We start from the raw sequence: 15,161 nt of genomic DNA, 5'->3' as shown, positions 1-15,161 counted from the left end.
GGCTGAGTGCCAGTGGGCCTTGCGACTCAAAGCCAGCCTAGTGAGGGACCTGCAGCCTTGGCATCTCTGGGAACTGGCCAGACATGCAGGGTCTCAGGCCCACCCCAGACTTGCTGACTCATCACCTGTGTTTTAAACGGACGCCAGGTGATTCATGCACTTTACGGTTTGAGAAGCTCAGACAGGAAGGGATGCTGGGGCAGGTAAGTCCTCAAATTCCTCACAGCCTCCTGGGGAAGTCAGTGCAGGAAACACAAAACACCAGCTTTAAAATCCACCCTCTCATAAAAAACAAAAACAAAATAAACAGAAAAAAAATCCACCCTCTCAGCAATTCTGAAAGCTGGATTTGCTCATTCCACAATATATACATGGTATCGTAGCATCGCATTGTATTCCATAAGTTTACACAATTATTATTTGTCAATGAAAATAAAATAAATATTTTTTTAAATCCCAGGAAACAAATAAAAAAGCAAACAAAATACCAGCTCTGGAGGAGCCGGCCTGGGTTGCAATTCCAATTCCAGTCACTAGCTGTGTGACCTTGGGCAAGTCACCCAGGCTCACCTGTGCAGGTGGACATGGTCCTCCTAGGATGATAGTGACAGACGCATAGGAGAGACTGTATGTGAAGCTCAGTGCCAAATGGTAACCCTGGAATCCCTGGAAGGTGGGCTGGGCAGATGTCAGCTCCACGGCACAGATGAAGAGACTAAGGTTCCGAGCGGTAACGTGACTCACTAACACGGCAGGTCTGAGTCTGATTCGAATCCAGCCCTCTAATCCCTGTCAAAAGCCTGGTTTTTTGCCCTGAGCCTGGCCTCCCAGCCAACCAGTGTGCTCTGCTGGAGACGGCGGCTGGAGCCAGCTGTGGAGGTCGGGAGGGGAGGGAGAGTTGTGGGTGGTCCAGCCTTGGTAGGACTTGCAAGTCGGAGGCTCTCGGTTGGACCTTCCGAATGGCCCAGATTGTGAGTGTTTCTATCAGCTGGGGGAGGGAAGCCCCCCACCCCATGTGTCCCTGCTGCTACTGCTCTTGTGTCTGCCCCCCAAAGGGGCTGCGTTGTGCGTCCTACCTGATTCTCGCGTGGTCGAGTTCCCCAAGACCCATTGCTGCTGGCTGTCTGCATTTTCTTTTTCCAGCTCTGAGCACAGCACTTCGAAGTTTTCGTGAATGGTGGATGGCAAAAAAAAAAGGCTTTGATTGAATAAGCTTCTTCCTCCCCCACACACATCATAATGCGAGTTTCCCCATCCAGGGTCGTGGCTGATGGGAGTGATTTATAGGGCCTTGCAGAAGTGGAAGAAGTGACTGAAAATGAGTTTATTGATCAACCCTCTAAGAAGCTGCCTGCCAGGCCCCTGCCCTGGGACGTTGCCAGCAGCTACGTGCTGCTCCATTCTCCTTGTGCAAATGACAGGGGCACAGGCCAGCTCCTGGAGGAGAACAGGCTGTCCTCCACCTCCGCCCAGGCCTGGCAGTGAGGACAGGGGCTGGCCTTGCAGCAGGAGGAAGTGTGGCTCGACTCTTGCTAGAACCACCTAATTAAGTGGCCTGAGATACTGGGACTGGGTGATTGAGGCAGGACCTTCAAGTGGAAACCTTGAGTGTTCTCCAGAAGGCCAGTCCCTCGTGCGTGGGGGCTGGGCACGGGGCCCGGCTGCCTGCCGGGACGGATGTTGGGGAAATGAGCGCGAGGCCCCAGACTGGCTTCCTCCAACCATCCTCCTGCCGCGTTCACATTTACCGCGAGTATCGATACAGTAGCCTGAATATCTGCCACAATTGTCACTGTTTTCTATCCATCGTATTTGTTCTTTGTTTCTTTTTCCTCCTCTTTTTCTGCCTCCCTGGTTTTAATGGAGCATTTTATATGATTCCATGTCTTTCCCCAATATTATCGGGTGCCTACTGTGTGCCAAGTATTAACACTGTGGTGGGTGCTTGGAAGATCACTTTGAACTAGACTTGGTCCCCGTCCTCAGGGTACTTGCAGTTATATGGTTATGGAGGGAAACAGAATTGTTGTGATTGTCCAACATGGGGAGGAGGAGGGAGTCCAGGAGGCCTCACAACTGCCCGCTGCTGCGCGCTGCTCTGGGGAGGTGGATGTACATCTTACCTGCATGCACCTGGGTGGGCCTGGGTGCCTCCCTCTTCCACTGCATCTGTGCGTCTGGGCCCCTCCGCCACCCAGCCCATCCCTGCAGCTGAGGCAGAAGTGCGGGGCGGTGACCTTGAGCAAATGCCGGGGAGTGGGGGGGTGGTGAGGAGATGGGCTCAGGGTCACAGCTGTTGCTAAACCCTTCCCTGTACTGCAGCCTTGGCCTGAGTGTCCGCTGGCTGGGAAGGGCTGGTTCCTGGATTGGGCCAGGCCTGTGACTTCCTGCAAACTCCCCTGCACACTGTGGGGCTTGGTGAACACGCATGTGGTGGGACAGGGGGCAAAGGAAGAATCAGGAGACACCAACAATGGACAGCTGTTGGGGGCTGGGTCATAACTGGTGGGGGTGGGGCCCTTACTGCTGTTGTTTGAGCTCCACACCCCACTCACCTGGATGCGAGGTGGGGAGAAAAACCAGAGCCTGGGACAATGTGATGACGCTTCTTCCAGGTCCCAAGAGCTGTGTCTCCTTGGGTTCTGGTGCATCGGGAGAGACTGCAGTTAGACTCTGGGAAGGACTTTCTGATGTAGAAGTACAAGCTATGGAAGGCAGAGCTGAGGGCAGGGGTGGACTCTTTCTCTGGAAAGATTTCGAAGGTGGAGAGCTGTCCTCTGTCCTCCTCCCACATCCTGCCAGCTGTTGAATCTCTTCCGGAGCAGGGGGCTAGATGCTGGGAGCTTTAGGGAGCCCGGAGGCCCAGGTAGTAAGAGCAGAGAAAGAGCCAGGTCCGGTGAGAACAGCACCCCTATCTCCCCTGCCAGGATGGTCTGGGACCTCCTCTTGTGACTCCAGGCTCTCTGCAGGCATCTGACCCGCTGGGTCCCAACCCCAGCCGCGGCCTTTGGGGTGATCTGGAGTCTGCATGGGGTCTCCGCAGCGGCGTCGGGTTACAGTCCCTTGGTGGACAGGCTTTCAGCAGATGCCCCCTGCCCCGTGGTTCTAGACGTGGAAGGGAGGTGGGAGAAAAGGTGTGGGTGCCCCCTGGGTCCACCTCCCCCACCCCCAGTACCCAAGCAGGCCACTTCCTCACGGGAGCTTTCCTGGGTCACCAGGTGGTGGCTTCTCCAGGACCTTGTGCAGGGCTTGGTGCTGGGCTGAGCAGGTTCCCAAACCCAACCCACTCCCCAGCCCAGACTCAGACACTGGAGTCACACAGACCAGGGAACACAGAGCCGTTCTGCACCAAGGTGGCGTAGGTGGGAGAGGCTGCACACTAGCAAGGAAGGAAAGCCGCGTGACCGGCTTTCTGAAGCGCAACAGAAGTAACTTTTTGTTTGTCGATGTCCCTGCAACTGTATTTCCTCCAGGGCTGACTTTTTTCCAATAGAACTGGGTGTCCTGCTGGTGACAGGAACGGGCACCCATGCTGCTGTTGCCCAAATGCCCAGGTAGCGTGCCAGCCTCCCCCGCAGGGAGCCTGCTACGCCCGCGTCATCGGCTCACTGTGTCCAGCACAAAACCGAGGCTCCAGGCTGGTTACTCGCTCAAGGCCACAGGCTGTAGCCGGTGGAGCCGCGGTTTGAACTGAGATCTTACTCTACTGCACACCTGTTCCCCTCATTCATTCATTCCCTCTTCCCCTCATTCATTCATTCCCTCTTCCCCTCATTCGCTCATTCCCTCTTCCCCTCATTCACTCATTCCCTCTTCCCCTCATTCATTCATTCCCCCTTCCTCTCATTCATTCATTAGTTTGTTCATCCAGCAAATGTTTCCCTTTACATCTGTCTTGCTCCCCATCTTCCTCTCTGGGGGGCACAGAGCTAGAGCGTGGAATCCTTAAAGGGGGGCTGCCTTCTGGGGAGCTGCGTGCGCCCCTCCATCCTCGCCCTGCGGCTTCTCCCTCCCTTGTCAGCGTTCCTCCCTCCCTTCTGCTGACGCTGAGCTCAGCTCTCCGTGGAGGATGATCTGGCCCATTCCAGAGGCAGGGAACCATGACCTTCCAGAGCTTGCAAAGTATCTCACTGAATCCCTTATCATCCAGACGAGGACACGGATGCCCCAGGAGGGGGAGGGTCTCATCCAAGGCCAGCTCGCTCCTGGCAGAGGCTGCACCAGAACCGGGGTCTCCTGATTCCACCACAACGAGGTGTCCCATGGGAGTGCTGGCCTCGTTTGGGGGTCCACATGGGCTCCCTGTGCTCTTCCAGCCTGGGGAATTCTGCGGCTTTCTGGCTCCCTGCTGCCCTGGCCCTCCCCATGTGCCAGGGGGCTGCAGGATGGTCTGCTGCCTCTCGTAAGTGACCACGGTCTGCAGAGAAGCCGATGGGAACCCGAATGGGCACATCAGCTCCCTTCCCCCATGACGTCAGGCCTTTCCACCCCGCTGGAAGAGGAATTTTGCCCCCTTTGCCGTGGGCATCCCAGTGAGGCCTCACTGCACCAGCTACTCACAGGTCATTAAGTCCGATGCAGATGGGATGGTTTTTTCCTTTCCCACCGGATGAGTCAGAAACAGTCACCCACAGCAGGTGGGGCCGATCAGCCTTGGTCCTTTTGCCACCCCGGCCTTGCCCTGAGAGCTGGAGAGAATCAAACCTCAGAGCAGACAGTAGCTGGGAATGCTGAGGCCTGCGTACAGTTTCCTGAGTTTACTGTCCGGCTCAGACATCCTCCCCCTCAAGGACCACCCCTCACTGCAATGTGGGGGCTGTACCTGGCCTTGGGGTGGGGGGAGGTGGCTGAGGGCCAGCTGTCATCTGTGCAGGAAATTTCTGATACACCCCGGACTGGGGGGAAGGGATGGGGACTGTGGGCAAATACACTTTGAAAATATTCTTCCCCCTAATCAAAGACCCTCCCCCTACACCCCACCCCCTGCCCCCACCCCTGCCGCCGCCTCTGGATCAGAAGCACCGAGCAAATGCCACCCAGAGGGGAGTTGCTTCACCCTGAGGAACGTGGGTCTGCGCCAGAGCTTGTGACGTCTGTCGTCGAGTGACCTTTGCGTCTGGGGTTTACCGGGAACTCTGCCCTGTATGTGACAGCAAGGGCTGCTCCCTCATCAGACTGGGGGCGTTTGCTTGGGGGCTGGGCCTCACAGAGGGTTCCTTAGCACAGGAGCCGCATCTCTGCTCACACCCAGTGCCCGGGGAGGGGCCCTGCATCTGCAGGAGGGACAGACGGTGGGGGGGGGGGGTTGCTCAGAATGGGGGTGTGACTGAGTCACACACGAACCTAATTGTCTTCCCACCAGGCTGAGTTATTTGTCCTCAGCAAGTGACCAGGAGCTATTTCCAAGGCCCATTACGCTAATGACCTAATCAATTTATCCAGCTCTTTGCTGTCGAGGTGCTCAGAGCGAGAGCCCCTCCTCTCTGCAGCCCTGCAGGCTGGCCCTGGGGGTGTCGGCCTGAGCCCGATTTTGGTGACTGGTGGACCCTGATGTTCCAGGTGGCAGGTGACCCCACAGAGCCCAAGGGAGCAGGACTCAAGGCAGGATTCTTAGGCCCCAGACACCCTGCCCCCTCCCCAGCCCCGTCCAGACTCCCCCGGGGCCATGTTACTGCTAAGTATTTGGCCCCTGGAGTGTGCCCAGCGCCTCTGATTGTATCTGGTTTCCTGCTCTCCTCTGGGAGGAAGAATCTCTCTGCAGGAAGTAGTTTAATAGTCTGAGAGCCCTACTTCCCTGGTCTTGAGATCCAAGTTTCCAGTTTCAAGTGCCTGAGATCTTTGATAAGAAGGGAAGCAGGAAGGAGGGGACCAAAACTACGAAATGTCACTCCTCAGCCAAGGGGAGGGCCTGGAGGATGGAGGACTCGACCACTCAAACTGCAGAACTGCAGAAAGACGTTGACCCTCCGGCCCCACAGCCCTGCCCGGCACCTCGGTGACAGCAGGTGATGAGAGACGGGGACACCAGGCCAGAGGACCCTGCCCCAGTCTCAGCAGTTGACAGGATACTTTGTCAACATGTGTTTAAGAGTCTGGTCAGTTTGCTAGACCTCGGCAGGGAGTTCCTTGGGGTGAATACACTCGATTCTTCCTGCTGCGACTTCCTGGTTCTGCTCAGGAACACAGAAATCTTTGTAGGTGTTTACAACTGTGATCCTTCGGTGCCAGGAATTGGTGATGAAACAGCTGAGACACCAAACAGGGGAGAGCGAGGTCACCCAGAGATTAGCAAAACAGGAAGCCACCCCGAGGCTGAAGGGCGAAGGGCGAAGATGGTGGTCCCAGAGCCCAGGGGCTGCAGGTGGCTGGGGCAAGCGGGGCCATGTGGGCATGTCTGGTGGAAGGCAGAGCCAAGGAGGAGAGAGACTGACCACGGCCTGAGGCCGGCTGGGATGGGTATGTGGACAGCTCTCTCCCTCTCTCCCATCCCTCTAGCGCTTCAGTATTGCCCATGGAGCCGACTGACCCAGGAGCTGGGGAAATGCCGTCTGCAGGGCCAGCCCCACGGTGCAGCCGGGCAGGGCAGTGCGGGAAGGGGAAGCGGAGGACAGGCAGGGACCGCACGCTCCGGTCCTGTCCACGGAGGGACGGAGCGGTTGTTCTGCGCCATCCTGTTTGACCATTCCTGGTTCACCAAAGAATTCCTTAGTGCCCTGTGCCCGCCCCTCCCCCTTCTCTTCTCTTTGTCATGTGTCTTTGCCTGCCTGGGTCCCCTGGTGCGGTCATCATCCGATGGCATTCTGAGCTTCTCCTGTTCGAAGGAGGCTTATTGTTCATGTTCTTAGTGTCGGCCTAAAAATCAGTCCCCAGTGGTGTCCAGGAAGAGCCTTCCTCTGGGGCTGTAGGGAGGGAGAGGCCGCCCCTCTGTGCACAGTTGGCCCTCCAGCTGGAAGTGATCTCATCCATGAAAGGGGACCGTTCACGAGGCAAAGGACCAATGAGGAGCTCGGGTGCTCTCAGGACTCCTGCTGGGAGTTGGTACGAGAAGGAGACACCCTTCTCCGGGCTGCAGGCTGGAAGATTCCGGGCAGGCCACGCTGGCCAGGGGGGCCTCTGTGGGCCTCACGGTATGCGGGGCACCGCTGGGGCTTGGCACGGCCGTGGACATGTTGCTGGCTGGCTGGGGGCCCGGCGGCACTTGCTCATACCTTTCCTGAGAGGCCATTGTCATAGCAGCCTATGACACAGGACCCAAGCAGGGGACCAGCAGTTGTCTGATTCAGCGGCAGGTCCCCGACAGCTACCAGCACAGTGGGCAGTGGGCCAAGGAGTGACTTTCCTCAGGCAGGGCGCTGTGATTGCCTCCCGTCTAGGGCCAGGCCTTTCTAACCAGACCTCCCCGATTGAACACCTGCCCTTCAATCCCTGCTCCAGCTCCCTGGGACGTCCTTCTATGGTAGGTCCTCAATTAGTCATTTCTGAATAAATGGATACGTGAATTTGTGAATCCTTTTTTACATATATTTATTCATTTACTCAACAAGTAGTCATTGAGCACTGTCTTAGGGACTGGGGATACAGTGGTGAGCATGCAAAGTAAAGACTCTGGCCTGACGGAGCTTACATGGTACTGCAGAGAAACAGATAATACATCAATAAACATACAGAGAGAGACAGCGCGGGGGGGAGAGAAAGGTCAGGAAGCGATAGAGCTCTCTCAGGGTTACTAAACGTGGCAAGAGCGTACGGATCGATGGAGACTGTTTTCGCAGGGTGGTCAGGAGTCTTCTCTGAGGAGCCGCCATCTGAGCTGAGGCCTGGGTGGGGGAATGAGCCTTCCCAGGCATTTCAGGAGATGAACAGGAAGTGCAAAGGCCCCGAGGTGGGAGAGGCCCCGGACGTGCACACAGAGGCGTGGCATGATGTGGAGTTCACGGGCGAGTGGTGTGGGGCTCGGGGTAAGGGGACGGGCCCTTCAGAGAGACAGGTGTCAAGGAGACTCAGGGAAGGGCACCGCCTCTGCCCAGTGGTCAGGAGAAACACCTGGGAGTCATCTTGACGACGCTTTCTCTTACCTGGACATTCGTCTCAGTCCGTTTGTGCTGCTGTAACACAGGACCAGAGACCGGGTGATTGACAATGAATGGAAATGTATTTGGCTCACAGTTCCGGAGGCGGGGACGTCCAGGATTGAGGGGCCACATCTGGTGAGGGCCTTCTTGCTGTGTCACTGCACAGTGGAAGGACCCCGTGGCGAGGGAGAGAGGAGAGGGGGGTGAACCCGTCCTCTCTAAGGACCCCGCTCCCGTGATAACGGCATTAACCCCTTCTTGAGGACAGAGCCACGTGACCTAATCACCTCTTCAAGGTCCCACCTCTCAACACTGTTGCGTTGGGGATTAAGTTTGCAACACATGAGCTCCGGGGGACACATTCAGACCATAGCAACATCCAAACTTAGCAGCGGGTCCTGCTGGCCCTGTTCCCAAATGCATCTCAAAGCCATATGCTTCTCCTCAATTCCACTGCCACCAACTACAGAGCCCCCCGCCCCCCATCTCCCGCCTGGATGGCTGAAACAGCCTCCGGCTGCTGTTCTTGCCGCCCTCATTCCCTGCTGCAACACCTTCTCCACGCAGCAGCCGGAGCTATCTTTTAAAAACAGAAATTGGATGATATTTTTCCTTTGCTTAAAATGGCTTCCCCCCTGCACTTAGAAGAAACCCCGGAACGTTTACAGTCGCCCTCTCTGCCCTAGGGGACCATCCCTGGCCAGGTCTCAGACCGAGCTGGCCTCTCTCTTGCCCGCACTCCTCCGCACCTGCCCTCTCTCTGTTCCTTAGAGCCACTCCGGCCTCAGCGCCTTTCCCTGGTGGTACCTTCTACCTGGAAGGCTCTTCCCCGGGTCTTCGCCTCTCGGGCTCTTTGGTGACGATTTGGCTCTCAGCCCATCGTCTCGTCCTCAGAGAGGCCACCCTGCCCAGTCACTCGCTCTCATGGTGTCCTGCTGATTTCATTTGATAGATCTTTTCATTCTCCGAAGCGATCAGGTTTATTTGTTTGCATATCTACTGCCTGCCTCTCTGCCTATAGAATGTACTTTCATGACAGCCTGTTCTCTTCTATATTCCCGAACCTGGCACCGGAAAAGTGCCCAGTGAATATCTGTTTAATAAACGAAAGGGAGAGTCTCAACTGCCTGGTTGCCCCCAGTAGGAGCAGGACAGCCAACTAGATCCTGGGTGGCACATCACATGAACAGGTCATTCTGGTGGCTCACAGAGAGGCCAGACTTCGGGGGAGGAGTGAGGCTCCCAGGCAAGGCCTGACGGCACCCTCAGTACTGCTTGGTCCGGGGAGATCTCCCGGAGCAGGTGATCTGGGCCAGGCCACAGCCCCCTGCTTCTCCTCCAGGCTTCTCCCACCCCAACCTCCCGCATCCTCCCTCTCCCAGAGTGGCAGAGCTGGGACCAGTATGGGCTTTGGACTTGGACATATTTCAGTCTTAGGAATTCTGTAGCTGCCTTTTCCTGGCTGAGTGGCCTTGAGTATGCGTGTTGATTTCTCTGAGTCTCAGTTACTGCAAACAGGAGACGGGAATAATAATACAGGGGGAGTATCCCTTATCCAGAATTCTGCTTGGGACCAGAAATGTTTCAGATTTTGGATTTTTTCACATTTTGGAATATTTGCATTATACGTGACAGTTGGGCCATTCCTAATCCAAAAATCTGGAATCTGGAATGCTCCAGTGAGCGTTTCCTTTGAGCATCATGTTGGTGCTCAAAGAGGTTCAGGTTTTGGAGCATTTCGAATTTTGGATTTTAGGATTAGCGATGCTCAGCTTGTAGCACTGAACTCATGGGCTGTGCTGAAGCGTCAGTGGAATCGTGTCTGTGAGGTCAGCGCCCAGCACGCAGAAGTCAACGCTAGCTCTTAGCATCGCCAGTGTTATCATCACCCATCAGTTAACTCCAGTTTTTGAGCTCCCGCCTCACTTAGCTCCCAGAACCTCCCTCCCTTCATGTGGCAGCCCTGCCAGGGTGTCATGGGAGGAAGAATGGCTTCCTCTGCCCTGCCCCATTTGGACGCGGGATTTGTAGACCTCCTTCCCGCATGTCCATGTCTGAACCACACTGACGTGCTCTGCAGCAGCCTCGGCCAGGCCGGCTCTCAGCAACACGGAGAGGATCAGCGTAACACCCCTCCCCAAGTGATCCCTTTTCCTCCCGGGGCCTCTGCCGCCCCGTGGCTCCAGGTTCCCAGCCTTTCCATGTCATCCTCATCAGTAAGAAGATGCTACCAACAAACTAACTCATACTGTGGAGTCTGTGTTATCTTCTTGGCTTTTCAAGACAACACACAGAGAGGGCAACTCTTCACCCAAAGGAACGTCTCCCTAGTGGTGGGTTTTGTGCCCCATGAGGAGGCACCGGAGGTGTGGGGCTCCCCGAGCCTCCATCAGTCATATCTTTAAGGAGCTGTGAGCCCTGCTTGCCTGTGGACAGGGCCCCACTTGGTGTTTTAACGTCCCCATTCGGTTGGTCCCTCTCCATGTCTGTCCAAGACTACACGCTCCTGGGAGCAGCCATCTCTGGCCAGCTCCCAGCACAGCCGCTGGCGATGGTGAGGCCTTGGGAGGGACATTCCACACACCCCCACCGATGTGCGCCCCAGGACTCGCAGCCTCGGCTTCCCTTTCCCATGTATGAGGAGAGGTGAGCTTCTCCCCTGGCCTGGGAGGCAGCCCTTCCTGTGAGAGCCTGCCCCACCTCAGCCGAGGTCCTGGGTCCAGCCCTTTCCCACCAGGGAGAAAATAGCAAGAAAAACAGATGGGAGCTGATACCCTACGCTGCAGGGTCTGCTGGGACTGGGTCCTGGAGGAGCCCCAGGAAAGCTTTAACCCCGGGGCTCCAGGCAGTCCAAAAGGACGAGGGGAGGAGGGGGAGGGAAGCAGCTCTCCAGCTAGAAGCTGCCTCCTCTCTCTCCCACCTGCGGCCCTCGGTGGGTCATTATTGCCCAGATCTGCGTCCTGGGCTAGGGCCCCCAATCCTCAGGCTGGATGGCGGCGCCAGAGGTCACCCCACTGACTCCAGGTGATACCCTCCTTGAACAGCGCCCACACATTCCTATTTTAAGGCTCCGAAGCAAGGGATGTTCTCAATCTGCCAGTCTCCCCATCTAAATGACCCACCGTCAGCCTGGTGCCCTGCAGGAGAGCTGGGCTTGGAGTCAGGCGACCTGGGCGAGTGACGTTCCCAATCTGTGCTATGGGGGTCCCGTTACCTGCTGCGTTCACCGCACAGGTGGTGACAGGGATTACCTGACACATGACCTAGAAAGGGCTTTGTAAACGGTAAACGTGATGGGCGGGGGGGCGGCAGGACGCGGGCATGGGGGGGCAGGACGCAGGCATGGGGGGGCAGGACGCGGGCATGGGGGGGCAGGACGCAGGCACGGGGAGCGGGGGGGGGCAGGACGCAGGCACGGGGAGCGGGGGGGGGCAGGACGCAGGCACGGGGAGCGGGGGGGGGCAGGACGCGGGCATGGGGGGGGCAGGACGCGGGCATGGGGGGCGGGGGGGGGCAGGACGCGGGCATGGGGGGGGCAGGACGCGGGCATGGGGGGGGCAGGACGCGGGCATGGGGGGGGCAGGACGCGGGCATGGGGGGGCAGGACGCGGGCATGGGGGGGCAGGACGCGGGCATGGGGGGGGCAGGACGCGGGCATGGGGGGGCAGGACGCAGGCACGGGGAGTGGGGGGGGGCAGGACGCGGGCATGGGGGGGCAGGACGCAGGCACGGGGAGTGGGGGGGGGCAGGACGCGGGCATGGGGGGGCAGGACGCGGGCATGGGGGGGGCAGGACGCGGGCATGGGGGGGCAGGACGCAGGCACGGGGAGTGGGGGGGGGCAGGACGCGGGCATGGGGGGGCAGGACGCAGGCATGGGGGGGGCAGGACGCAGGCATGGGGGGGCAGGACGCTGGCATGGGGGGCGGGGGGGCAGGACGCGGGCATGGGGGGGCAGGACGCGGGCATGGGGGGGGCAGGACGCGGGCATGGGGGGGGCAGGACGCGGGCATGGGGGGGCAGGACGCAGGCACGGGGAGCGGGGGGGGGCAGGACGCGGGCATGGGGGGGCAGGACGCTGGCATGGGGGGCGGGGGGGCAGGACGCGGGCATGGGGGGGCAGGACGCAGGCACGGGGAGCGGGGGGGGGGCAGGATGCTGGCCCGTCCTCCCTTCTGCCGCTGCAGCCTCTTCGCCCCGCCGAGGCTCTCCTGGGGACAGGCCCCACCTTCCACCTTGCGCCCGGACACGTCTCTCCGCCACCTTCTTTCTGGAAAGAATGCCCTACGTTCCTGTGGTCTTTCCGCACAGTCTCACGCCCAGAACTTCTTCCACCGTATCTGAGAGGGCCGGGGAGCACTTAGAGATCATCAGGAAGGAGCCCTGAGCGGGACGCTCTGTTAGTCCTTAGGCTGTGTTTGCTCAGCTTCCAGGGATGCTGGAGTTCCCCCAGGTGTGCGTTTGTCTAGGAGATTGGAGGGATAAGAGCTCAGGCAAAGGAATGCAGGTGGGGTGTTTACAGAGCATTGCAACGCATATATCTGACTTCATCCTCATCCTCGCCCTCTGAGGTAGGTCTCAGTTCACAGAGGAGGAATTAATTAGCAAGTCACAGACTGGGAGCCCAGATTTGGGTCCTCTGACTTCCGGTGGAGGCCCCAGGCCTGGCTATTCTGCTGAGGACACGGGGGAGGGAATGGGCTTCGCACACAGCATGAGAATGAGGATTCTGTCTAAGAAAACTAAAGTGAGGCACGAGTGAACTGGCAGCTCTCAAGGCGCCTGGTGGTTTGGGGCACCAGGGTCCTACGGTCCCAGGGCAGGGAGGGGGCGCTGCTCCGAAGGGGTTGGAGACATCCATAGTCCTTGGGGTTTTCAGTGGAATGGTGAAGAGATGGGGAATGAGGTTGCCAAGTTCCCTTCTAGTGCTTGCCTTCTAGATGGGGCAGGGTGGGGGGCATCTGGTTTCTCCCACCCTCCAAGCTGTCCCCCTCCCATCCTTATAGCCTCCACAGAGCAGGTGGGCTTCGACGATGCCAAGGGGTCTAGAAGTGTTGTCCAGGGCAAGAGGGACTTTAAGCCTCATCGCCATCCAGGAGAGCACCGCAGATTCTGCAGGTCTGGGACAGGAGAAAACAGTCAACAGCCCCCCCTCCCCCCCGCCGGGTCTCGGGCGCTGTCTGTGTGCTCAGGAGGGCACTGCGTCCGTCCGTCTCAGAAGCAGCACTGGAAAATAACAACTGGGCAGACCCGGCCCTTGGCACTCGCTCCAAGGCCGGTGTGTGGGCAGAAGACACCATGGCTGCCGGCGAGATTGGTTTAAAGGGAGGTGGGACGCCCAGAGGTTAAAATCTCCCCCTCGGTGAGGGGGAGGGGCTGTCACCTGTGGCCCCAATGTTTTCGTTGTCTTTGTGAGTCACGGGTGTGAAAAAAGGGTGGAAAGAGGGCTCTGTCCCTTGACATCATCCTATTTATTTCCTTTGAGGGCCATATCGTGATCTGCAGTTGTCTTGTTTATTTTCCTTTGTGTTATGTCTGTTCAGCCAAAACGTGAGCTATGCAGAGGCAAGGATACGTAGAGGCGAGGACCTTTTATCTTACCCTCGGGGCAGGGAGCCCCATGCCTAGCACAGGAGGGCGAGAACGCCCGCGCAGTGAGCAAGCGGGGTGGCCCAGCCGTGCTAGCAGCTCAGTGACCTTGGCTTGCTTTGCTGAGACTCGCTCGCAGTTAGCGAGGGGTGCAGAGCTGCTTTTGAGACCCCGCTTAGAGGGTGAGCACTGCACAGCAATGGGAGGGGGATGGGAGGTAAAGATGGAGGTGGGAGATGGGCCCTGGCAGGGGAGTGGGGAACAGGGGCCAAACGAAGGGGGGTCGTGGGAAGGATTTTTTAATGACAGCGTGTGGACCTGCCCTAGGGAAGAGGTGGTTTGTTCATCACCTGGCCGTGTTGGTCACTGTGGACGTGTGGCGCTGCCACCTTCTGTGTGGCCTTGGGCTGACCACAAGACTCCTCTGAACCTCAGTTTCCTCATCTGTCAAAGGGGCAGTCTTCGGGCTTGCCAGCGTTTTCCTACTCCGTGGGGGCTGTCGTGAGGCATCGGGGAGATAACCGGGGTTGGGGGTGGGGGGGTGTGCTGAGCACTGGTAAGCAGCTTTTACTTTGGTTACTTTCTTGAAACACCTAAAGGAAGTCCTTTGCTATTTTCTGTTGTTACTTTTTATCTTTAATCAGGATTTCCTTCCTCTGCAGGAGAATGAGCCCGTGCATTGCAAGCTCTGCCCTAAATCTTAGCTCACGAAGACTCGGCCCTTGAATAAAAGACACGCACCTCCCCGCTCACTGGGCCCTGGATGGGGAGGGTGCCTCCGAGAGACCCCCAGGGGCCCTGCACGGCGGCTGGGCGGCAGCTCCTCACCCCCTGCCCTCCTCTCCCTCAGGTACAAGACGGTGGTGACCCCGCGGAGGGCGGCGGTGGCCATCGCCGGCTGCTGGATCCTCTCCTTCGTGGTGGGGCTCACACCCATGTTCGGCTGGAACAACCTGAGCGAGGTGCAGCGGGCCTGGGCGGCCAACGGCAGCGTGGGCGAGCCCGAGATCAAGTGCGAGTTCGAGAAGGTCATCAGCATGGAGTATATGGTCTACTTCAACTTCTTCGTCTGGGTGCTGCCGCCACTGCTCCTCATGGTCCTCATCTACCTGGAAGTCTTCTACCTGATCCGCAAGCAGCTCAACAAGAAGGTGTCGGCCTCCTCCGGCGACCCGCAGAAGTACTACGGGAAGGAGCTGAAGATCGCCAAGTCGCTGGCCCTCATCCTCTTCCTCTTTGCCCTCAGCTGGCTGCCCCTGCACATCCTGAACTGCATCACCCTCTTCTGCCCCTCCTGCCACAAGCCCAGCATCCTCATCTACATCGCCATCTTCCTCACGCACGGCAACTCCGCCATGAACCCCATCGTCTACGCCTTCCGCATCCAGAAGTTCCGGGTCACCTTCCTCAAGATTTGGAACGACCACTTCCGCTGCCAGCCCGCGCCCCCTGTCGACGAGGATCTCCCCGAAGAGAGGCCCGATGACTAGACTCTGCCGTCT

At 58.3% G+C, this 15,161-nt stretch overlaps 1 protein-coding gene across 1 annotated transcript in view; it reads left to right on the top strand.

Annotated features, from left to right (window-relative positions):
- The window catches only part of ADORA1 (adenosine A1 receptor), a 31,556-nt gene extending 16,407 nt beyond the window's left edge, over nucleotides 1–15,149 (top strand). Inside the window, exon 2 of the mRNA XM_069459550.1 lies at nucleotides 14,510–15,149. Within this exon, the coding sequence (XP_069315651.1) occupies nucleotides 14,510–15,149 (640 nt within the window). The remainder of the gene's footprint in view (nucleotides 1–14,509) is intronic.
- The last annotated feature ends 12 nt before the right edge of the window (nucleotides 15,150–15,161 follow it).

The sequence above is a fragment of the Eulemur rufifrons genome, chromosome 27 (assembly GCF_041146395.1).
Source record: "Eulemur rufifrons isolate Redbay chromosome 27, OSU_ERuf_1, whole genome shotgun sequence".
NCBI classification, from domain to species: Eukaryota; Metazoa; Chordata; class Mammalia; order Primates; family Lemuridae; genus Eulemur; species Eulemur rufifrons.
The sequence above is the reverse complement of the archived record's forward strand: the minus strand, read 5'-3'. Positions and strand labels throughout refer to the sequence as shown.